Source organism: Notolepis coatsorum (assembly GCF_963971535.1).
Source record: "Notolepis coatsorum genome assembly, chromosome: 1".
NCBI classification, from domain to species: Eukaryota; Metazoa; Chordata; class Actinopteri; order Aulopiformes; family Paralepididae; genus Notolepis; species Notolepis coatsorum.
The window spans coordinates 105,034,815-105,060,811 of record NC_140165.1 but is presented as its reverse complement, the minus strand read 5'-3'; the positions used below and the strand labels follow the sequence as shown (position 1 = coordinate 105,060,811).

At 41.3% G+C, this 25,997-nt stretch overlaps 1 protein-coding gene across 1 annotated transcript in view; it reads left to right on the top strand.

The window, feature by feature from the left end:
- Nucleotides 1-25,267, top strand: part of LOC311235346 (acidic leucine-rich nuclear phosphoprotein 32 family member B-like) — a 42,643-nt gene extending 17,376 nt beyond the window's left edge. The window contains exons 5-7 of the mRNA XM_084322781.1: nucleotides 14,761-14,873; nucleotides 22,410-22,482; nucleotides 24,036-25,267. Of these exons, the coding sequence (XP_084178907.1) occupies nucleotides 14,761-14,873; nucleotides 22,410-22,482; nucleotides 24,036-24,196 (347 nt within the window). The 3' untranslated portion in view covers nucleotides 24,197-25,267. The remainder of the gene's footprint in view (nucleotides 1-14,760; nucleotides 14,874-22,409; nucleotides 22,483-24,035) is intronic.
- Nucleotides 25,268-25,997: the final 730 nt, after the last annotated feature.

Genomic DNA, 25,997 nt, shown 5'->3' with positions numbered 1-25,997 from the left:
CATGTCAGAAAATGTTAAGAGTCTTACGACAGTCGCCCTTTTTGCAGCCCTCGGGCGTCAATTCTCTCCTTGTTTACCAACGTCACATCCACTACCTGCTTGCACTAACGTTACGCACGCCTGCTATACCGATTAGCTAATGTTAGCTTAATAACGATAATGGAAGGAGTAAGCCGGCCGCTAAAAAGAAAACCCACCGCGGTTTTCTCAGACGAAAAGGATGAGCAGAAACAGGGTTCCCACTAGGGCTGGGCGATATGGCCTAAATATGATATCACGATATTTTCTGACCTTTCGGCGATACACGATACGCATCACGATGTTTTTCTTTTTTTCCCCAAACAATTCATTATGAGGCTTACCAAGACGGTATTTGAGTTTGCAAGCTAACATTAAAGACAAAATAAAATACCCATGCATTTAGCATTTTTATATTATATATTAGATTTAGATTATTGGATTATTAGATTATATATTGCATATATTTAGCAATGAGATATTATATGATTTAGATATGAAATATGATGAATTGAAAATGGGGGACCCTGATGTAAACAAGACGAAAGTCTTTAGCTGGTCTGCATCCCCTTAACAATTGTATGTATTGAGCTGTACTGTACCCATTCTGCAATATGTTAATAAAGTTTTAAATCAATCAATCAATCAATCAATCAATAGGATTTTAGCATTTTTATGAAACTACTGTATATTTGTATGTCTCTAAATGTTTTGATGAATTGAAAATGGAGGACCCTTATGTAAAAAAGCCGAAAGTCTTTTTCTGGTCTTCATCCTCCAGTCAGTCCACTGTTGTTGTATTGAGCTGTACTGTATTGTACCCATTCTGCAATCGTTAATAACGTTCATTCATTCAATCATTCAGCCGGCAACAGAATAATTTTGATTGACAGTCGAGTCTGCCAATTACGTCACACCGCTTGTACCCGCCCTGCTGTTCTTAGCACCAATCGGCAAGCAGCGCTATTCTTTTTTTACTTCCTGAATGCCCTCCTTGATTTTAACGAGAGCTCAGCTCAACGACAACAACAACAGCTCACCGCAGCCGACGAGTGATTACTAGCGCACCGCAGCATGACAACGAGGCATAATGATTTTACTGCAACAAATGTTATAATAAAAGCCTTTCAATACATCCGTCTGATTGAAAACTTTATTAACAGACCGCAGAATGGGCACGCACAACTCGGCACGGACTGAGATATGAACAGTAACGCTTGCTATCTATGTCGTCATCGGACGTTGCTATGTTTGGGTAAATACGCTGATGTGTAACTATATAACGTGTAACTATATAATGTTGATGCCACAAAACGAATGCCTTTGTTAATCATAACAAGTACTAACTTTGATGCAGTAGTGTGTGTGTGTGGGAGCGGCGTTGTTCAAAAGTTTGAACGGGGTGGACCAGATTGACGCGACACAATCCTCTTGGGCAAAACATCACGATATCCACGATACGTTAAAAAAGTGTATTGTTAATGAACTGTACCCGATATTTATATAATATCGTCATATCGCCCAGCCCTAGTTCCCACGGACCTGGAAAACATGGGATTCATTTTCCAGGTATGGAAAGGCATGGAAACTGAGCAAAAGTGACCAATTACATGGAAATAGAAACAGTTGTCCTGGAAAATTTTATTGGATGATGTGTAATAAAATTTAACTATTGAGCACAGAATTAACATGAGTTTATAAAAACCCTTTACACGTGAGCAGCTTTTACTGTAGATGGAAATGGATGATCCCATGTTGTAGAGCATGCTCTTGGCATCCTATATGGTATATATTGGATGTTGGAATTTGATGCAGACATGCTCCCCTGTTTTGCAGCTGGATGCTTAAGACAGTGGGGTGCTGTTCTGCAGCTTGATGCCCCTCAGACATGCCCAGACATGTCAGTTGATTGATAGTCAGCATTTATATATTAGAGAGGGCTTAGTTGATCCCCTCAGTCTGTGTGCGCGTCCCTGATCACAAGTAAGTGTTAAATATGTGTATAATGAGGACGTTTAGTTATATATGTATATAGTTAATCTATATACTATATAGATTTATATAGTTAAGGCTTATAGTAAGGTCATAATTCTACCAGCTGCTTAGGAAGCAATTTACCAGTACGCTTATAGTGATAATCTAGCCCAGTGGTGCCCAACCAGTCGATCGCGATCGACAGGTAGATCGCGGGCTGATTTCAAGTAGATCTCGATTAATAAAATTTGATTATGGAGGAGAGAAGAGGACAGGATGAGAGGAGAGGAGTGGAAGAGAGAACATATATCAATCCCAGTGCTCATGTGTTCCAGTTCAATAAATTGTTGTTAATCTACAGCTTGTTGCATTATTTCATGCATTGATATTATCAATAAGACATAATCTCTAAGCATTTACAATGTAGACTTGACTGGCACATCTTTTTTTTTTTTGATCCACTTTTTCTCCCATTTTCTATATTTTCTCCCATCCCAATTCCGTATCATCCAATTCAACCCTCCCCTGTCACGAACGCTGTTTCTTGCCTCCCACAAGCCGGCTGCAATGTGGACTAAGTCATACATAGCACAAGTCCCCTCCGGTACTTGAGGTAACAGCAGTCTCATCTTTTCACCTGCGCAGCTCGATCTCTCAGTGGCGAGGAGTAACGCGTGGGAGGCTCACGCTGCCCCCGACACTTCCTGATTCTACTGCGCAGGCGCACCAACCGACCTGTAGGAGTCGCTGTCCACAACGCCCGATCCCCACCCATCAGTTTCCCACCCCCTAATACGGCCAATGTGTATTAGTATGAACGACCAGCTAAACTGAAAGCAATGTGGAGCGCTGGGCTCAAACAGGCGAGCCCAGCGTCTCCGCATTCGTGGCGAGCGCCTTGCCCACTACGCCACGTAGCCACCCACTGGCACATCTTTTAAATCAAGTAAGTAGTCGGGTGTCCTAGGGGGTTGTGTGTGTGTGTGAGGGGAGGGGGGCGCGGATGGGGGCGGAAAACTTCAGGGGCCTATAGATCATCACTTAATATGGTACCTGGAAAATCAGGAGGTAGTATGGAAAAAAATGTCAAGGCAAGCGTGGGAACCCTGAGAAAGTTTCGAGTGGAAGTTTGAAGAGACTGGCTAGGGCCTAGGCTACTGGGGGCTGTAGTGGTGAGTTGTTAACTTGTTCCGTGTTCCGCAACTATGTCAAAAAGAAAAACGGAAACGACATTTGTCATGTTACTTCACAGTACAAATACGTGAGTCCCCTGCTGTGGTTGCGAGTATCCTTTATTAGCTTAACTCCGTAGCAACATCACACAGGTGTATCTGTGTAGACAGTCTCCTCCCCATCGTATGTATATATGTTCTCCCCACCGTATGTATATTTTTTCTCGCACCCACCCACCCCCTCCTAATGTACAGTCTCCTCCTCATCATATGTATATAATCTCTGTTAGGATCTATGGGTAACAGTACTGTATATTTGCATATCGTATATGTCACAAATGTAACGTGTATGTCCCTATGCCATAAATGTCATGATGTCATGTATGGTGTGTATGTCACTATGAATTGAAAATGGAAATGGGGGACCCTGATGTAAACAAGACAAATGTCTTTCTCTGGTCTGCATCCCTTAACAATTGTGTGTATTGAGCCGTACTGTATTGTACCCATTCTGCAATCTGTTAAATATTGATTGATTGATTGAACATTTTATTAACAGATGCAGAATGGGTACAATACAGTACAGCTCAATACACACTTAACACTTTCAGTTAGGGGTGGACGGTATGGTCTAAAATGTATATCACGGTATAATTTGAAGCATAGACGGTAACGGTATATATCACGGTATCAGTGTTTCTGTTAGAATAATTTTTTTTGCCTGATAGGCAGGCTATATAAAGAATGACATCCTCAAGGCATGTAGATTTATAATATTTTAACTTAAAACTAGGCTACTTTTGCGTATAAAGTCATTATATTCCAAATAAAATAAGTCCCGAGTCGAGACTCCTGCTCCCATTGCAAACAGCGGGCTGGATTTTGCTAGAAGCATATGTAGCTGCAGAGCCGCAGAGCGAATTGAATAAGAATTGAGACAAAGGTGCCACTCATCCTCAGCTTTAAGAATTGACAATTGTGTCAACAAATTGACACATGTGTCAACAAATTGACACACAAAATGCTTAGACGATGGGGGTCAGAACGGCGCAAGGGTGGGGGGGGGGGGGGGCGCTGTTTGACGGGCCTGTGACCAGACCTGAAAGAGCCCCTGGCTCTGCGGCTCTGCAGCTGCATGCTATTCGCAAATCCACTGCTGCAGCCGTCCTCCCGGCTCCCGCTGCTGCCGTCGTTATCATAACACTACACACATATCGTAATGTTTACAGCAAACTGTAGTTGATCACCAGGTTAAATGTTTTATTAACGTAGAATAATTCATATAAGAAAAACGATAGGGAAATATCTTACCTTTCTCCACTGGTTAAAAATGCCAGGAACTGAAATTGAAACTTGCTGTGCGCCGCGGTGATATGTGTTTATTATGAAATGACAATTGCGCGTTGACACGCCCACTGCGCGAAGCCTCCTAAATAACTTTTTCCAGTTTGCACATATCTATTATCTATGACTAATTCTATCTATTTTTAGGGGCAAATGCGATTGAAATAGTTGCGCTGTGGTTACATGACGTCATTGCTATTTTAGAGCTGCTCTACCGGTTAAACGGTATAGTCAAAATCCATACCGTAGAGCAAATTAATACCGTTTATACCATATACCGTTTATACCGTCCACCCCTACTTTCAGCGCCACCAGGGGGCGCACGATTTAGTGCTTGAATGCCCACATCCACTCCAATGTTAACGTTAATATCGCCTAATCTATGTTTTAAATTATGGCTAATCTGCCCGTCGCATTATCAATGACCCATTTCCAGTCAACATTGTCGAAGCAGATTGTTATTATCAATGACCCATTTCCAGTCAACATTGTCGAAGCAGATTGTTTTTTTATCGGTTCATTTCCGTTTGATAGCATTTTGAAAAGCACTTGTTTTCACGGAAAATATAAGACATTCTATGATAATCGCCTTTTACTGGAATATTCTAGAACGTTGTAATTTTTCTGCCTATTTATGAATAGTTTTCAAATAAACGCTAGATAGTATATGTGTACGCATGCACGCTCGTGCCGCCAGTTGAAAATCGATTCTCCTATTTCCTGACCGCGCGCAGAGTCAAACAGCCATATCACATAAAAGCTTATATATCCGTGAAAACGGGTCTGATTATCCTAATACTGGTAACATAAATTCCTTACCTGAGATCAGATGGTATCCAAATGGATTATTCCAATTCCTGATCGCCATTCAAAAAAATCGCTCATTTGATTGATCCACCGTGTATTCTGTAAAACACATATTCCCCGCTGCTCTGAGAGTCCAGCATGAAGCTGGTAGACCCCGGTTACATGAGTGAGAAGTAAAATGTGGAGTGCGGGTTTTTTTTCTCTTACATTGAGTTCAATCCAAAAGGGTGAATTACCATCTGGGAGACGATAGGGGGCGCTTCTTTCACATCTGAGCGCCTGAGGTAGCTGAATTCCAACGGTAGACTCTGTTGATGAAATATGATTTCAGATCACTAAAAAAAAAAGAGAGAACAAACGAATATTCTCGTTATGAGCATTCAACCCGCGTGGGGTAAACACGAGAGAACTCGTGGATGGCATTCAAAGTGTTAAGGGGTTGCAGACCAGAGAAAGACTTGTCTTGTTTACATCAGGGTCCCCCATTTTCAATTCATCATAACATATATGATACACATGACATACAGATAGACAATACTGCTACATCTATACATTTATGACATACCAGATTTACAAATACAGTATTGTTTGTGATTCAAAAAGAGTCTAAAAAAAAGAGTAAACATTTGACGAAGAAACTGTACATTGGAGGAGGTTGGGTAGGAGGGGGGGGGGACTGTACATTGGAGGTGCTTGGGTGGGGGGGGGGGGGTAACTACATTGGATTATCGACGAAACCTTACTTGGTCCCAAGAAGAGGGTCTTGTGTATTAAATAAAGTTTTCATTAATTCATTCACTCTGGATCTGGTAAATCCAGTAGCAGAAACGCATTCACGTCATTAGGCTGTCAGAAAACACATGTGCACAAATCCTGTATTAGGCCTACTTTAGCGGACAAAACCCAAACAAAACTTATTTCTCACACCTGATACTCATCGGAGCCCATATGAGCGTGGAAACTTGAATGAATGAGAACTTTATTTAACAGATTGCAGAATGGGTACAATACAGTACGGCTCAATACACACAATTCAGAGCTGTACGCTAAGCTTTTTCACTAGGGGCACACTTGCCCCTAAATGAGAAATTTAGGGGCAAAGAATATTTTTTAGGGGCAGATTTTTAGAGATGTTCCGATACCAGTGCATACATAAAACAATTTAATAAAAAAAAACTATTATATAAATTATACTTTTTTTATTTTTATTTTTTTATTTTTTTACAGATACTGTTTTATATATAGTTTTTTTGTAATAACTAGAAAGTAATGGTATTTATTCAACAACAGGTGATTGTATAGATTAGTATTAGTATCATTAATCAATGAGTATGGGGCTGCGGCACTGCAGATATACCCTACTCCAATGATCCGCATGGACGTTAGACAGTGTTGCACTCGCTACCCAGTCTGTTAGCTAGTATTAACGTTTATGTTGTGATTTTCGATGCAAAATAAATATTCAACATTCTCTTTTGAGACTCCGCCTCAGACTCTTATCCTTTGGAACTTGCTGTACTTTGCTTGCAGGTCTGCAGCCATTATTGCTGGATTATGAATAGCACCAACTTTAGCCACGGTAACTTTATCAAGCTAAGCTAGCTGACCTAGCTTGTCTTCCCCGAATTGCCATTCGATAACGTTAGTCAGCTAACGCTAGTCAGTAGCTACTTGACTTAAATACGATTCACCGTGGGTGCATTATTGTTGATAGACGGACAGTGTCAGGTCCTGGAGAAAGAACAGGCGATCATCTGATTTGATGTAACGTTAAAGCGGATGTTGTTCCAACTAGCTAGCTTTTCAGCTAATGCTATAATAACACCAGCAAGCAAAACACATCCCGTCCAAGCTCCCCGTCACACCGCTCTGTCGGGACAATGGAATTAATGGATTAATTTAGGAGTGAAATGCGAATGAAGGGTTGAAATCACTACTTGCAAGGTTGCTCCCAAATATTATTTTCCACTTGCACCGGCCAAATTAAGGGGCAATTTGCGATCATCTCGTCGCAGTGTACAGCCCTGCAATTGTTAAGGGGATGCAGACCAGAGAAAGACGTTTGTCTTGTTTACATCAGGGTCCCCCATTTTCAATTCATAGTGACATTTATGACATGCATGACATTTATGACATAGGGACATACATAGAGCTGCCGCGGTATCGCTGTTACATCACGCCCACCGCAGAGTTTAGCTGAATACCGCATCACCGCTGTTTTTTATAATAATACTCTCAACCAAAGCAATGCAAAGGAACAATTTTGATTGACAGTCGATTCTGCCAATTACGTCACACCGCTTGCACCCGTCTCTGCTGTTACCACCAATCGGCAAGCGCGTATTCGTTTTTTTACTTCCTGAATGTCAGCCATTGATCAGAACTCACAACAACAAGGCTAACAACGTTAGCTCCCCGTTGGAGTGGACTACCAGGAGTACTAAACGAGGCATAATGATTTTACTGCAACAAATGTTATAATAAAAGCCCTTCGTTCTATACACTTGTCTGATTGAAAACTTTATTAACAGACCGCAGAATGGGCACAACTCGGCACGCTCTGAGCAAAGAAAGGAACTGAGATATGAATTGAGTAATGCTTGCCTTGCTATGGTCCGGTAAATACGCTGATGTTATTGAACGTGTAACTATATAACGTTAATGCCACAAAACGAATGCCTTTGTTAATCATAAGTAGTAACTTTATATAATGATAAGAAGAAGAAAGGGTCGGGGGGGGGGTAACCGCCGGGCGCTACCACCCCCGAATTCCAAACAATATTCATGCTGCAAAGTCATCCTCTAAAGATAGACATTTAGACTAGAGGCAGGCTATATGCTATAAAGAGTAGACTACAAAAAAAATTGCATTCAAACTTTTTTTTTCTTTATTTTAAATTTTTTTTGCTGTAACCGCGGCAGTAGGAAATATTTCGCAAATTTGTGCGGTAAGGAAAACATCAATACCGCGGCAGCCCTAGACATACAGGTATATAGTACTGTTACATTTGTCACATATACGATATGCAAATATACAGTACTGTTACCCAGAGATCCTAACTGTAAATATATACATATGATGAGGAGGAGACTGTACATTAGGAGGGGGTGGGTGGGTGGTAAAAAATATATACATATGGTGGGGAGGAGACTGTCCATTGGGGGGGGGGGGGGGGGGGGGTTGGACATTTACGGTGTCCAGTTTCGAATGGCAGCCTCCCGTAGGTGCTCTTTGAGAGTGGTTTTGAATGTGGGTAGGGAATAGGATTCCTATTTTTTTTTACGGCTGTGGGTAGGGCGTTCCACATTGTTGTGGCATAATTGCGAAACGTGTTTAGTCCCTTGTTTGTATGATAACAAGCCTTTTAGTTCATGGTTCAAAGTAATGGGAAAGGGTGCTAGCTCGCCATCAATCGGAAGCTAGCCACAAGACTTTCATTCACGCTCTCCAGCACACAGCCTCCCTGCCTGGCGCAACAACCACAACAGTAGGGTCTATAGTCAGTCAGGACTATAAACGCTAACGCTATTAAAAAAAAAAAAAAACAGTGGAGGTTAAAATAAGAATATGACTTGGCCTGAGTCAGGAGATTTTTTTTCCCTTAATCCCTGCTAGATAGTACCTACCCCAGGGCAGTGGCTAGATAGTACCTACCCCAGAGCAGTGGCTAGTAGGGGTGTAACAGTACACAAAAAACACGGTTCGGTACGTACTTTGGTTTTGAAGTCACGGTTCGGTGTTTTCAGTACTGTGGGGGAAAGTTTGGCTTTCCATGTTCCACTCAGGGGTGATGTAGTGTGCAGTAACTAATTGTACTTATAGGGCTGTCAACAAATATTCTATATTGAAATGAATAATCGATGTGAGAAAAAAAAATTGATTGTGTGGGGAAAACAGCCCCTGGTGGGCGTGGGCCTGAATGCGCTGCATGACGGATAGAAGACATGTGATGTCATTGAGCCAGTGATTTGCACTCTGAGCAATGCATCTCAAAGTACTTCAGAATTTGATTAACTTGTGGAACCTCGAGTTTTATGCAAGCTATGTAAACTACAGCTGGCCTACCTTCTTTTTTATGCTAACGCTATTTTGGGAGTTCTAGCATCAAGAATGTAAGTAGCCTACTTTGTTTTAGCACTTTATTGTAAACCATCCCTCAGGGAAAAACGTTATTGAATAGAGAAAAAAGCATCGTGCAGTTCCCGTTTCATATCATTAATTCGATCTCCGAGAGACAGCCCTAGGCCTGCCGCGATAAGCAATAAATCGATTAATTGGCGCGATAATTAAAATGAATGCAATGATTTTGACGGGCGCGATTAATTGCTATTTGCGCGTTTGTTTTAATGAGGCGGACCCAGTGCCCCTTGTCAGTCACTGTCCGTGTTGGGAGGCGGGCCGCTGGCTTTACTACAGAGCACAGCACAGGAGCTCCGTGGGGCTAACGTTACCCCTCATTGTGTCTATTCTACTAGCATTAACGTTACTCATACAGAGTAAACACAGTTTTCAATCAATCAATCAATAACAACATTAACGAGACCCTCGTTGTGTCTATTCTGCTAACGCTAACGTTACCTCTCATTGTGTCTATTCTACAAGCGTTAACGTTAGCTGTAACGTTACCAGTCGCGTCTATTTGCTAACGTTAGCATTAGGTAATAACCGGTTTAAAATGGATGGTGATTACCTCACGTTGTGTCTATTCTACTAGCATTAACGTTACTCATATACAAACAATCAATAGCGAGTTATATTGATCACGCTATGTACGATAGCCATGCTAAAACGCTAGCACAACATTAGCACCTAACCTAACAACAAGCCTTAACAAGTCGGCGATCTTTTTGCGAGACTAAACTCTCCGCTCGGTGGCAAATTGTGTTGATGTGAATGAATGAATGAATGAAAACTTTATTTAACAGATTGCAGAATGGGTACAATACAGTACGGCTCAATACATACAATTGTTAAGGGGATGCAGACCTGAGAAAGACGTTTGTCTTGTTTCCATCAGGGTCCCCCATTTTCAATTCATATGTCGGTTTTGTTTAATCAATAAATGAGGCAGAATACACAGTGACTGTATCCTTTGTTTATTGCACTTGTGCCTGCTGCAAACATAATGATTATGAAATCCTAGAGACGCGTCTCTATTCTGACCAATCAGTGGTCTGCAGTGTTTCACGTGACTTTTCTGGTACCCAAAGTACCTGATAATCGCAACAATACTTCCGGTCCGGTCGGTGGGCTTCAAAATAAAAGTCTAAAACACCGGAAAAGACGGAGCGGTGGGCTTCAAAATAAAAGTTTTGGGAAATAAATTTCTCCAAAAAAAAAATTCTCTAACCGGTCGCAATAATATCGCTTATCGCGATATTTTCGGGGGCAATTAATCGCCCAGCAAAATGTGTTATCGTGGCAGGCCTAGACAGCCCCTTCTCAATCTAGCACCAATTCCACCTCACGCACTGGGAGGGGTGTGTGTTCACCACACTGAGGCTATGCTAAGTTACAGGTAATCTATCAGTGTTGTGTGTGTTGAACGAACACCCGGCCCTTTGCGCAAATTATATTTTGGCAGGGGGTGAACTTGGAGTTTGAATGCAATTCTGTACGCAAAAAAAAGTTCTGTGCGGTCGTTTGTGGTTAAGATACTGTTTTATTCGTTCGGTACACTGCCGTACTGAACCTAAGGTCCAGTACTGAACCGGTTCGGTACAGATACGTGTACCTTTACACCCCTTGTGGCTAGATAGTACCTACCCCAGAGCAGTCGCTAAGCCAGTACGCGTGTATACTTTCCGCAACGGAGTTCGGTTTCCGGGTTCCTCTGATTGGCCGCGACCCCCACGTGACCCGCCCCCCTTATCGCTGCCGCTCGCCGCTGTGTTGCAGCGCAGAGCACTCGCTTCCTGAGTCACGAAACGCACCACTCTGCTGTCAAGAAACGCGCTGTTGGTAACTCATCTTAATGTGCTGCTTATGCAGTTATCAGCTGTTCAAGAAACGCAGTCATCTTAATATGCTGCTTATGCACCACATCAAAACATGTAAAATATTTAAACAACCATTAAGCAGTGTTGGGCGCGTTACTCAGGAAGTATAGGAGTTGTGGAAAGCAGGATGAGAGCGTAGATTTCAGTGTATCATTTAATCATTTATCATTTAACATTTGAAAGGCATACATTGTTGTCATACAGAAGTACAGAATACTTTTATACAAAATGCTTCTTACTGTTACGCTCCAGAGACTGCTAGACAAGATAAGTATGAAATAAAATAGTATAGCATGTAAAATAGAAGTAAAAAATAGAGGTCACAGTGTTCAGTATAGACATATGTACAATGTTCGATGCAGAATAGAAGTAACTGAGTTACCATACAATATACTATGCAATGTACTAATATACAATACTTTTTTTTTTTTTTTTTATTATTATTTTTTAAACAAACACATAAACAAACATGACAACACACGATAAGATATACAAGCATTAGTTGACAGTGCACATCCAGTGAATATATACAGGATATACCCCTAATACCTGTTATCTAAAAACCTATACACATATGCTCTAGCTCGTACCCCTCCCGGACCCCCCATTGGATAATCCAACCATTATAACTTGTTCCTAACCATACACTACCATTATATGCTAGCTTTTATTCTCTCCACCACTTCTAACCACATTGTCATTTTGGATTCATTGAGACCCAAAATTCTTGCTGTAGATATTTCTTGATAAATCGCATCACAATCGGATATGTAAGAATCCAGACCTTCCGGCACATTTTTTCCGGTTGAAACCATCGTGATGCTATCAGCTTTTTAGCCACTGTGATACCAGATAAAACCAATCTATTTCGCTGTGGATGTTCTGCATACTCAAAAACATCATTCAGCAGTAATACAGAGGGGTGTACAGGTCAGCGTTTCCGTTAGCCGGTAATTACCGGTTTTTGACCGGCAAAATCTGTTGAAGTCCGACTTATTTAATATCTCCGGTCTTAATGTCCGGTGAAAATAATTCCCTGAGTCTAAGCACAATTTGATTATTTGAATTGTATTAAAATAGGCTAAAATTAAATAGCCTATGCGATGAACGAAACGATCATTACATTTGTTTCCTCGTTGCTTCTAATAATGACAACGACGTTGTCAGCGAGAGCTTAGTGCTGGGTGTGCGAGTGCATGTGAAGCTGCAGAGCCAGAGAGGCAACGGCACAATGCAGTATTCCATCAGTACTCCAATTCGGCCATTTTCAGCCAATGTTGGGTGGGGGGCGCTGTTGTGCGGTTCCCAGAAAAGAGCCAATAACAGCTGAATGAGCTTCTCTGCAGCGCCATACTCTTTGCAAATAAGTTGTTGCGAGGTGGAGAGAGTCGTCACGCAAACCACGATAATGTTGCCGCCTCTCTGCTTTCTCAGTTCTTCGCTTGATATAATTAATACAAATGTCCAATATAACGGAATTCGTTAGCTCATAAAAATGTGATTATAACAGACTTCTGTTTAGTGTCGGACCGACTGCCCACATACGCGGTCTATTTTAGTTCAAGTCAGCAGCAGCACGGAGTATCGAGGGACTTATTTTATTTGGAATATATTAATTAATGACTGTATACGCAAAAGTAGCCTAGTTTTAAGTAATAATATTATAAATCTACATGCCTTGAGGATGACATTCTTTATTCTAAACTATGACCGGAATTAATCTCATTTGTCCGGTAGATTGAAATCTTGCAGGTCACGGAGACCGACAACAATTTTTTCTAACGGAAACCCTGGTACAGGTATATTCAGAGTTAAGAGATTTGATAATTGTTGGGTCACTTCTTTCCAGAATATCTTAACTGGTGGGCAGTCCCAGTACATGTGCATAAATGTACCCTCGTCCCCATTTGTACACAAGGAGCATTTGGAGTCTTGTTTAAGACTCATTCTGTTCAGTCTTATAGGAGTCAAGTATGTCCTATGGATATAGTTAAGATTGATTTGTTGATGGTCCGGGTTCCTTGATGCAAGTCGAACATTTGCCCAGGCTTCTTGCCACTCAAAGTCTATTTCCAGGTCTGGTATATCCCTCCTCCAAATAGAGTCTAGGTGGAGGGTTTCATACGAGGCCGTTAGTAATTGATGATAAAAATCTGATACAAAACCTCTCAATGTCTCTCTTTCATAGAAATTTTTTTGGTATCTGTGGTGTGCAATTGGTATCGTTAATGGAACACCGTGAGCCTTCAAACATGCCAATAACTGCGTAAAAATAATATGTGGACTTGGTGAGATTAAATTTTTTGCGTATTTCATCGAAACTACAAAAACCCTGTTTGTTGAAAACGTCTCCTAATGAGTGTATGCCTTGCTTTTCCCATCTAGGGAATCTTATAGGTTGTTTTCCAATCAAGAGTGCATTGTTATTGAATAAGGGAGTATGATTATGCCATTTATGTGGGATAGAATCTTTTTTTTTTTGTTTCACGCCATATCCGGATCGCATGAGTGATTATGGGGCCAAATTTCCGTTCGCATTGCTTAATTGATAATTTGGTGTATACTATGTCCTTCAGCCTACTGTAATACTCATGCTGCCCTGTCCAGTGTTCATGTAATACTCATGCTGTCCTGTGTTCATGTAATACTCATGCTGTCCTGTGTTCATGTAATACTCATTATGTCCTGTGTTCATGTAATAATCATTATGTTCATGTAATACTCATTATGTCCTGTGTTCATGTAATAATCATGCTGTCCTGTGTTCATGTAATAATCATGCTGTCCTGTGTTCATGTAATAATCATGCTGTCCTGTGTTCATGTAATAATCATGCTGTCCTGTGTTCATGTCATACTCATGCTGTCCTGTGTTCATGTAATACTCATGCTGTCCTGTGTTCATGTAATAATCATGCTGTCCTGTGTTCATGTAATAATCATGTCCTGTGTTCATGTCATACTCATGCTGTCCTGTGTTCATGTAATAATCATGTCCTGTGTTCATTTAATACTCATGCTGTCCTGTGTTCATGTAATACTCATGCTGTCCTGTGTTCATGTAATAATCATGCTGTCCTGTGTTCATTTAATACTCATGCTGTCCTGTGTTCATGTAATACTCATGCTGTCCTGTGTTCATGTAATAATCATGTCCTGTGTTCATGTAATACAAATTTTGTCCTGTGTTCATGTAATAATCATTATGTCCTGTGTTCATGTAATACGCATGCTGTCCTGTGTTCATGTAATACGCATGCTGTCCTGTCCTGTGTTCATGTAATACTCATTATGTCCTGTCCTGTGTTCATGTAATACTCGTGCTGTCCTGTGTTCATGTAATTACCATTATGTCCTGTATTCATGTAATACTCTCGTTATGTCCTGTGGTGTGTTCATGTGTACATGTAATACACTCATGTCCTGTGGTGTTTTCCTGTGTTTAGAGGGAGAGGAGGAGTCGGAGTACTATGACGAGTCTGAAGAGGATGAAGAGGACGTGGTCGTGAAGGCTGAGGAGGACGACGATGATGACGACGACGAGAGTGGAGATGAGGACGTGAGTTCCACACATTCACACCTGGGAGCTGCCCAGTTTGTGACTGTTGACCACTAGGAGCTGCCCAGTATAACCACAGTCTTGACACTGTTGTCCACTAGGAGCTGCCCAGTATAACCACAGTCTTGACACTGTTGACCATTAGGAGCTTTAATATCTCTTTAATACCCATGGCTCTCTCTGATCATGAAGGTATCTCTTTCAGAGCTTTGTTTGGTAAACTGACCACAAGAGCCACCAGGTGGCGATTGAACTCATCGCTACTCCGATTTTAAGAAAAAACTCACTGAATGTTTGGGAATTAATACTAACACAGGACCCTAGAATATTATGGAACTCGGTGAAGGGATTTATCAGAAGCCACACCGCCCTATTCGCATCCAACCTACGTAAAGCAATATTATCTAAGCTTGAAAAACTGGAAACGATATGCTGATCTATACGCTTCACTCCAATCTACCGTAACTACAATGAACAGACTAATACACAGGAAAATTGTTACGAAATAAATTAGCTCTAGTCTTAGACAGCGCTCTGAATTCTTAACACTTTGCCGCCCAACCACGAGTTTATACGGGTTTCGATTCCACCCGTTATGGACCGGAGCCACGTATATAGCCGTGGGAAGTTGTTATTATTTTATTCCATATTAATCACCGTATCAACATCCCCCATCGACTCTGCAGATCGACCCGCATCTGTGATTTCGGCAACATGCAATACCGGCCAGATCCTCTTAGGGGCGCCATCGCTCCACTGCAGTATCATTGAGGGCGAATGGGATTTTTTTTAATTTTGCTGTCAATGGGCGTTTCATATTAGCCTGATCCCAACCAAAGAGCCTGCACCGTTAATCACGTTTAGATTCGCAGATTTCAGCCTGGAATAATGGGATTTATGATCGGCCAATGGACATATCGATCTACCAGATGCCGATCGATAAGGGCGAAATGCTGCCTGCTATGACATGGGCTGACTGTAAGACATTATTAACCTAAATTATAGCCGGATTGGAGCTTGTTGTAAAACGCAAGCAATCGATCAGTGAATGTGGCTACTTGCACGGACGCTCTATTGCTAATCAATAATACTAATCTGCGTCCCCCGCCGCCCCCATTTAATCCATAGATGCTCTGGAATAGTCCGGATAATAAGCATTTTGTTTTATTTCATTCGAATATATACAACAGAAATGCTGTTCGATATAACGTTAGTAGCCTTTAGCCTCATATCTAGCTTCCCAGAAAATATATGAGACGAAAAGTGCGATAAACCTTATATTCACGGCGCTATAAAATGACAACCAACCGATGGATTTTCTTTTTCTTTAAGCCATTATGAAGGGACGGTTTATGCACTCAAGTGACAATGAGAATGGACAGATAGCAATACTATAAAGTATAGATATAGCTCTCCAAAAGGACATCGGTTTGTTTACAAAGCTTGGTCCTCCAGCCACATATTAGACGGCGCCGGCTGGTCGTCAAAGTGTTAATGCACAGGACGAGACAGAATTACTACTTCCATGGTGCTAGACCCAGTCACTTACTTGCGATGAGAATCTGTGCTAACGATCAGTTCTCCGATATCCCTTCAATCAGAACCAAACAGGGGGAGTTAACAACAGACTCAAAGAAGATGAATGACACATTTTAGATAATTTTATTCCCATTTATATAGTTCAGAAGTCACTTTGGATCAATCTAAATTTGATGCATTTACTAGCGGACTGGAGCTACCGAGGATATCTGAGGAGGGGGTTAGGGAGACCGATCACTCTGTTGGAACTCAAGAGACGCAATTGCAGAGATGCAGAGGGGCAAAGCAATCCCGGATTTTAAATTATATATCTGGTCCTTCTCACTGAGGCCCCTGATTAACTGGTTTGACCCCAAGGTTGCCGCGTCGTGGTGCCTTGGAAGAAGCAACAGTCTCTACACTAACGCTACAAGATGTAATCTATTCCAACACCTCGATTAGAAATGGCCAATTACGATTTGGTCCCATCATCTCCCATGTGATTCAGACATGGCGTAACGCACAAAGATCTTGTACCATCAAATGCCCATGGCACCAAGGGCTTCGTTTGAGACTTTTATACACTCTTACTTGAGTCCACATACAAGAACCTCCCCTTAGATACTATTTGGTGGGAAGACATTCCTGAACTGGACCTTGAGTTTTATTGGGGTGATGTCTGGACTAATGTTACACTGGCCTCCCGTAACCACAACCATCAACAAGTACACTTTAATTATATTCATAGAACACTGTGTATGATGTGTCTTTTGGCTGACACCTGGTGCGCCCTGGGGGCCACTGGCACTTACCTGCGCATGTTCTGCGAATGTCCACCAGTAGCTCGATTTTGGGAAACCATAACCACTAAGCTTTCGGACATATGTGCCCTGACAACACTACTCTTTTCAATGTTTTAATGTTTTTTGGGGGAATGCTATGTTTTTATTCGGCACCTTTCTAAAAGCTCTGGGTGCATTATTTTTTCCATGTTATCTATAACTGTTCTTAATCTATTGTTTCTTACCTTCTTAAATAGAAGTTTGTTTTTGCATTCGTTTTCTGAGCCTGTGTTTATTAACTTGATCCGTCTGAGCCATTCTAAGGGTTAAATGACAAATATCTAATGGCGCTTTTCCACTGCATGGTACCTACTCTACTCTACTCTACTCTGTATTTTCGGTTTTCCATTACCAAAGTACCTGGTACCGGGTACTTTTTTGGTACTTTCTGGGTACTTTTTTAGTCCCTGCTCTGTCGTGGTTCTTAGCGCGAGCCAAGCGAGTAGAACTGGTACCACAAAAGTCACGTGAAAAACTGCAGACCACTGATTGGTCAGAAGAGAGACGCGTCACTGTTTGGAGAGTCTGAACGAAAACGGAAAGCCGCCATCTTGAATGGCTCGCATAGGATTTCATTATGGTTGCAGCAGGCACAAGTTCAATAAACAAACAATACAGTCACTGTGTATTCTGCCTCATTTATTGATTAAACAAAACCGACTTCAACACAATTTGCCACCGAGCGGAGAGTTTAGTCTCGCAAAAAGATCGCTGACTTGTTAAGGCTTAAGCTTATGTTGTGCTAATGTTGTGCTAGCGTTTTAGCATGGCTATCGTACCTAGCGTGATCAATATAACTCGCTATTGGTTGTTTGTATGAGTAACGTTAATGCTAGTAGAATAGACACAACGTGAGGTAATCACCATCCATTTTAAACCGGTTATTACCTAATGCTAACGTTAGCAAATAGACGCGACTGGTAACGTTACAGCTTGTTAGCCTAATGCTAACGTTAACGTTAGCATAGACAGCCTAGCTAACGTTAACGCTTGTAGAATAGACACAATGAGAGGTAACGTTAGCGTTAGCAGAATAGACACAACGAGAGTCTCGTTAATGTTGTTATTGATTGATTGATTGAAAACTGTTTTACTCTGGCTTAAGTTGCGCCTACTAGCTCACGGACATAGCTATGCTGGTCCTGGAGCTCTCACAGAGCTATGGAGCTCTCAGCTGTACACCAGCAGCCCCGCCTCCCCACACGGAGACAAACTGAGTACTTTATTTTAGTACCTGCAGTGGAAAAGGAACGAAGTACCAGGTACCTAAAGCGAGTAGAGTAGAGTAGGTACCATGCAGTGGAAAAGCGCCCTAAGTGGTGAGTTTTAGATTAGATTCAAATGTATTGTCATCATACAGCACAAGTACAGTACAACAAAAATAAGTTTGGCATCCAACCAGAGTGCAAATCTTAACAATAAAGTGCAATGTGCATGTGATTAAACTAGAATATATAAATAAAAATATATATATACTACCGAGTAATAATGCTAATAAGATGTATGTACAGAGTTGTAGTATTATGTACCGTTATACAGGTATAAAGAGTCAAGACACTATGGTAGTAAGTCAGACTGGCCAGCGTTTATTTAATTTAACTCTACACTAGGGCTGTCGCGGTAACCGCATCGCTGCAATCCCGCGGTGTGTCAAGGCACCCGCGGATGCAGAACAGACAACCGCGTCATCCGCGGTAAAAATAAAAAGGGGTGTAATCATTTTTAACTCGGTTCATTTATTAATGATGAGATTGCCTCGTGCGTCCGTTTTCCAGTAGCATGAGCTAACTTCACGTTTCCATACAGTTTACAACTTACAGATGAAATCAGGATTTATTTTCATATCCTGGACTCAAGCCCCCAATGTATACCTTTTCCTGTATTAATCTGAACCGCAGTAGAGTACAGGGGAGCGTTCTCCTAACTCCCGGGCCGAAGTGCCGGTCATGTAACTTGCTTGTTATAACTAGCCGGACTTCGGGGTAATTCCCTCTGTAAGGTGGTGACAGTTAGGGCTGTCTTAAATACTTCGAAGCTTCGAAGCTTCGTTCGATGGCACAAGCTTCGAACATTAAAAAAAAAAATCGAAGTTAAAAAAGAAAAAAAAAAGTGTTTACTTCGATTTGTGTGTGTGTGAGAACTACCCATCCCAGTTAGGACAGCCGAATCCCGTCCAATCTTTCGCCGTCGACTAAAGACTCACTTCTTCAACCATTATCTGAAATGATTAAAAAAAAAAAATCTAACCGTGACTAACCTTACTGTCATGCACTTTTCCTAATAAACTAACCTACACTGTAACACGCAACACTTTGATAAACATTGTTACTCAGCTGATAGAGTTGTACCCTTCTTGCTGTCTTGTCGTACAGAACTTGTAAGTCGCTTTGGATAAAAGCGTCAGCTAAATGACTAAATGTAAATGTGTGTGTGTGTGTGTGCGCGCATAAGAAAGAAAGATACTGGGATGAATAAACAAAATAGGAAATAAAATTTAGATAAGGTGCTACTGAGATGTTTTGGTGAGTTCTTTGTTTTTTTGTGGAAGTTGCCCTTAAAAATGCATGAACATTCACTGATAATTGGTCTGTAGTGGAGTCTACAAGGTCTACATTGCCGGACCATGTAGACTGACATAATTCTGTGCATAGTTTAGTCTACACAGGCCATATTTCAAATAATCAAAATCTTACTTCATTCATCTTAAACATTCTTGATTTGGGGGATTGGTAGTTCCCATGAAATCTGAAGTTGTTCAAACGACAACAGCGATCCACCTTGAATTAAATCACACAGCCGAGTGAAACCTTGTTGGCTCAGTCACGAAAGGGGCTACTTAATTAATTAATCCAACCCACTTTATTTATAGAGCACATTTAAAAACAACAAAGTTTATGAAAGTGCTGTACAAGTCCCACAACATAAGATAAAAAAAAAAAAAACTGTTTATTTTATTTTTTTATTTTTTTCGAAGCTTCGAATTAAAATCGAAGCTCGGCCCCGAAGCTTCGATTGCCAAAAAAAGCTTTGAAGGTCAGCCCTAGTGACAGTAGACCAGTAAACAGTTCTCTCAATGACTGGGCATTAATTTCCGTTTGCAGCTCTCTATTCTTATTGACTAACGTTACACGCAGATTGGGTGCTGCCTCTCTGCCGTCCCCGCTGCACTCGGGACTACACCAACGTTATAGATAGCTAGCCTATAGCTAACGTCATAGATAGTCCCTTTTTATTATTTTTTTCCACTACTCACTTCATTAACGTTATTATAGCTATTATGATCTGTAATGTCAACTGGATAACGTTAGCTTTGTTTGCAAACGTAAGTTAACGTTTGCTATCTATGACGTTAGCTATCTATGACGTTAGCTATAGGCTAGCTATCTATAACGTTGGTGTAGTCCCGAGTGTAGCGGGGACGGCGGAGAGAGGCAGCACTTAGTTTCCCCCAATGATGACACAAGTTGTGATATTTAACTAGCTATGTATGTGCATGCAAATTCACTAACGTTAAAATAGTGTTATAATAACGTTAAATGTTCGCTCAAATAACGTTAAGTTGGAGAAGGGCATATATCCCACAACTCATCACTCTTAACACTTTCAGTGCCCAGCAGGGGGCGCACATTTAGTGCTTGAATGCCCACCATCCACTTCAATGTTGGCATTAATATCGCCTAATCTATGTTTTATGTGTCTAATCTGCCCGTCGCTTATCAATGACTCATTTTCCAGTCAACATTGTCCAAGCGGATTGTTTTTTTATCCGTTCATTTCCGTTTTATAGCATTTTGAAAAGCCCTCGTTTTCAAGGGGGAAAAAAAGAATCCGTGATAAAAGCCCTGTACTGTAATATTCTAGAATGTTGTAATTTTTCGGCCTATTTATGAATCGTTTTCAAATAAACGCTAGATTATCGATAGTATATGTGTACGTATGCACGCTGGTGCTCTTAGTTCCTGATCGCTCTCACAGTCAAACAGCCATATCACATATAGGGGAAAAGCTTATATCTCCGTGAAAACAGGTCTGATTATCCTAAGACTGGTAAAATAGATTCCTTACCTGAGATCAGATGGTATCCAAAAAGATTATTCCAATTCCTGATCACCATTCCAAAAATCGATCCTTTTATTGATCCAACGCTACATACTGTAAAGACATTACACGCTGTTCTGATGGTCCACAATGAATCCGATCGGCTCTGGTTACATGCGTGAGAAGTAAAATGTGGATTCCGGAGTTTTTTTCTCATCCATTTTCATTGAGTCCATTCCAAAAGGGTGCATTATCATCCGAGAGACGATAGGGGGTGCTTTTTTCACATCTGAGCGCCTGGTGGGGCTGGTTTCCCAACGGTAGACTCGTTGATGAAATATGAATTCAGATCGCTAATAAAAAAATTAATCGATATTTCTCGTCGTGGGCACTCAATGGGGGGGCTGATAACACAAGACATGTTGTGATGGCCATTCAGAGTGTTAAAGGAGCGGGCAACACCCTACTACTTTTATCACATTTCAGAGCGTTGAGGGACAAATGGATAGATTATCGCGGGTAAACTTGCATGTCTTAATAAAAAATAAATTGAATAGAAGTGCGGTACCACCGCATCCCGCAGTGATTAGCCACACACACAACCGCGGTGAGAAAATGTCATACCGCGACAGCCCTATTCTACACCTACTGTATTTCTTACTTACCAATGATGATGATGATCGGTAGAGTCCTTTAGACCAATCCATGCTGTTCCTCATTATGGCTCTGGATAGTTAGCCACAAACCAATGCAAAGTCAATGGGGTCAACTAGCTGGAGCTATTCTGAGCTATTATTTCAGGTGCCATGCGAAGAATAGGGGGTTCATATGGGTTTGAAGTTACCTGCCAGGTCACTGCATTTTTGCATTTGCACTTTTTTTTCCTCTTTTCTAATTAATGGAAACAATGAACATGTTAATATTGACATCCCTAGACATTTTAAACCTGTAGAGATCTGTATACATGTATCCATACACATACATATTCTATACAACTTATGTTCATATTGTTTTCTACATTTCTTAGCTTTTGTTTTTTGCCGTATTGTTAAAACAATGTAATTTCCTCATGGAGATAAAGTTATCTAATATGCATAATAAGAACTGAATTAACCATGTATGTTGCTTGTCTGTCTAGGATGGTGAGGTGAACGGAGACGTGGATAGCGAAGACGCGGATAGCACAGGTGATGACGATGACGATGATGAAGGTTAGCAACACATCATTCTCTAAAATGGCCCCGCTAGTGTTTTTATGAAATTGGCTAGCCTAACGTGTGAAATTTGACTTATTTTTATCCACAATGCCTTTGCTCGCTTATAGGGCTGCAACTATTTTTATAATAAATTATTTGGGTCCATGTCATGATTCATGGCCTGTTGTTAAAGCCATTTTGATGTATAGCAAAGTCTGTCAACACTTAGTGTTTTTCTTAAAACCACTCTTTCCAGTATAGCGGGGGGAAACCTGGCTTGTTCGTATTTCTTTAAACCAATCACAATCATCCTGGGCATGGGTTCAGCTTTTTGTTTTATAACCGTCAATTTGCAAGTTGTTGGGAAAAGCGTTGTACAAGATGTTTTGTTTTTTGCATAACATTTTTGTTTTGATCAGATGAATCAAAGTAATAATTGACAGATTCATTGAAATAGTTGTTAGGTCCAGCCCTACTCATATAATGACTGACCAACCAATGGAAATTACGTCCTACTACCACTGCTTCAAAACCGTTTTTAGAGAAAATTGTGTTCAATGGAGATCATTTAATCATGTAGTGGTGGGGCAAAGATTCCACCCTATTTGAACATATTTTCAACCGGATCCAAAATGTTGTCTCAGTTGAAGATTAGTCTAGTTTCTCTTGCCCTTCTGAAAGTGTTCACATGAGGTGGTTGAATCAACATAACATGTCACCAGGCTGCAGGTAGACTTGCATCAGTCAACTTAACTTCTTAAGCCCTGGCCATATTTTCAGAAGATTTGCCTAAAATACAAGTTCAATTGTAATGAACCAAAGGAGAATATATCTCAGGTGCCCCTGAGAGGGCAGCAAAAAACTTAAATGAAATCAAACTTTTTTTCGAATGTAAATAGCTCCGCCATTTTTCATCAGATTGCAATGCGTTTTTTTCCTAGGCGTTCACAGAAAGGTAAAGAAACTAACTACGTAATATTTTATGGCAATAACGCTCAGGTTTGTTCGACCCGTGAGACATAATTACGGAAAATTACATTAAAAAATAATTTCACGTCAGACGGCTCCAAGTTTGACGTGGCTGGTGTGAGCTGGGTAGTTTATTTTAATGAAATTCGAAAGCCCTGGGTCTCTTTCAAAAGACTACTTACTTTTGGCTGCGCCGTTTCCTTGCGTCAATATCCAAGTTTCGGACTGAATGAGCTGAGATTTCTATAAACTCATATGTATTCATATAACACTTAAAATCATTGGTAAACAAACAGTGCTGAAAATATACACTTTGACTGCTGTTTTCATAGGGTTAGTGTCTTTATTCTTGGCTACATTTGAGGGGGGAAATGCTACATTAATTCATACGGACTGTATTGATCTATTTATGGCATGCAATTATTGTTGGTCCGGTACCGGACCGCTCAGGCTTAAGGGGTTAAAAGTACACTCTGTAATGTCATCAAACGGTGCCCTTTCAATAAAGTACAATACTAAACGAGGGTGGAGGCAGCCCCAGTTTTCATTCTGTTTTGACCCGTTTATAAGTTGATTTATTTGTCCTCCTTTTCCCCCAGACGAGGACTCATCCCCGACCAAAGGACAGAAGAGGAAGCGGGATGCAGATGAGGATGAGGATGCCGATAAGGATCAGGAGGAGAATGAGGAGGATCAGGGACACGAGGATCAGGCACGGGATGTGTCGTGTGGGACGGATTCCTCAGATCCAGACGATTGAGACCGATGAAGACCCTGCATACACCCTCCCAGACCTCTTGACCTTTGCCCTCTAGACCAGTGACCCCCCCTCCTCTCGGCTCCCCCAGCAGTAGCCTTTTGATCTTAGACCCAATGCTGGGCTCCAGGCTCTGTTCCACTTCTTTAAATTGGTCCCTTCCTATATACCCTTGTCCACTCACTGACTGATCTCCGTACTGCTCTCCCTACTACCATACACAGATCAAGGTGGTATTTTCAGGTTAGATATGTTTTTGTTTTTTTGTGCGTCATATTTTAATGAAGAAATTAATTTCTGGCACATAGAACTAGAGGTCTTTTTAATAGAGAAGTTTAGTCAAAAAGGCTTACGAGTAGCTCCAGTCCCCTCAGTGTCTCAACCTTTATGTATACAAGGGTTTGGCACCCAGTAAAACTCAACCAGGGAAGTGGACAAGGGCTTAGGGAATGAAACGACTTCACGGAATGCAACAGAGCCCCACTTCCCCATTCCCAATCCTCACCCCCTCCCCACACCCTTTGCAAGGACTTTTGTGTTGCCCTGAGTTGGGTATTTGAGGTTGGGAGTCTCCCTCTCCTCCCCCCTCCCATCTCTACTGTTCTCTGACATCATCACCGTGGGACTGAACTAACGGCAGTGACATCACTGAATTCTGGCAGGGCAAATAAGTTCAGTCGGTTACTCTGTGACATCACACCACCGGTTATCCAACCTCCGTCCTCAACGCACGGCAACTGTCTCACTTTTTTGCCAACAGAGCTTTTTAAAAGAATATTTTTTCAGATGATGGTTTTTTTTTTTTTTTTGTATGGTTGTATGGGGACTCTCTTTTGTGCTTTCCCACCTCTACCACCTTCATCTCATCCTCCCTCCATCCCCACCTCTCATCTCTTTCTCTATCCCTCAATCTCTCCCCTTACCCTCTTCCATCTCCCCTCTCTGAAGATCAGACAGGAGAAGTCGTTCCCTTACTACTTACACTGAATAGTTGTGGGCTGTACTTTTTTTTTCTTCTTTTTTTTACTTTCTGTAAATGGACTTTGTAAATAAAATCTTAACATTTTGCTCCCAGCTTCTCACAGTCCTGTTTTGTCGTCATCCTACATAACTCGGGAGTACCACAGTGCCCCTCCGGCTCCACACGCATTTTCACCACAATCATGCCGCTATCTTTGAGGTCATACCAAACCATATACATGTGTATCCTCACGCGGGAGAGTTTTTCCGGAAGATCTCTTGAAGTAGGCTGTTGTGTACAAAGCTCCTTCCGCAAGCATCACTTTAAAATGGCATGAACAAGAACGTTACGTTTCTTTTAACCAAGTGGTTCTCAAACTTTGTCAGGCCCCCCCTCGCTCTAACAAAATAGCCAAGTTAAAATAGATTGATATACAATATCATGAGCTTTCAAATTGTGTAACCACTTAACAATAAAATGTTCAGTAATGATAACCAAAAACTTTCCAGAAGAAACTTGATTAAATTTGCAATTGAACATTTCAAAATTATTGACGTGTTTTTCAAGTGCGGTATTATTATCCTTAGGTCGCATGGTTAGTTGCCTCTGACACCACCCACTGAATACCCAGGATAGGAGATGAAGTCGGTGCCCATATCCGCGTGGTCACAAAATCTTAACAGGCGCGCGTATACGGTGCGGACAAGAGCGTTGACAAATTACGCAATTTACGTCACGTACCAACGCGCATCCACGGATGCGAGAAGTATATTCAGGCCTTCCGGTCCACTCACAGTACGCCTGACTGGTTGTTCTAGGGCGGAGACATTTGAATTTCAACTG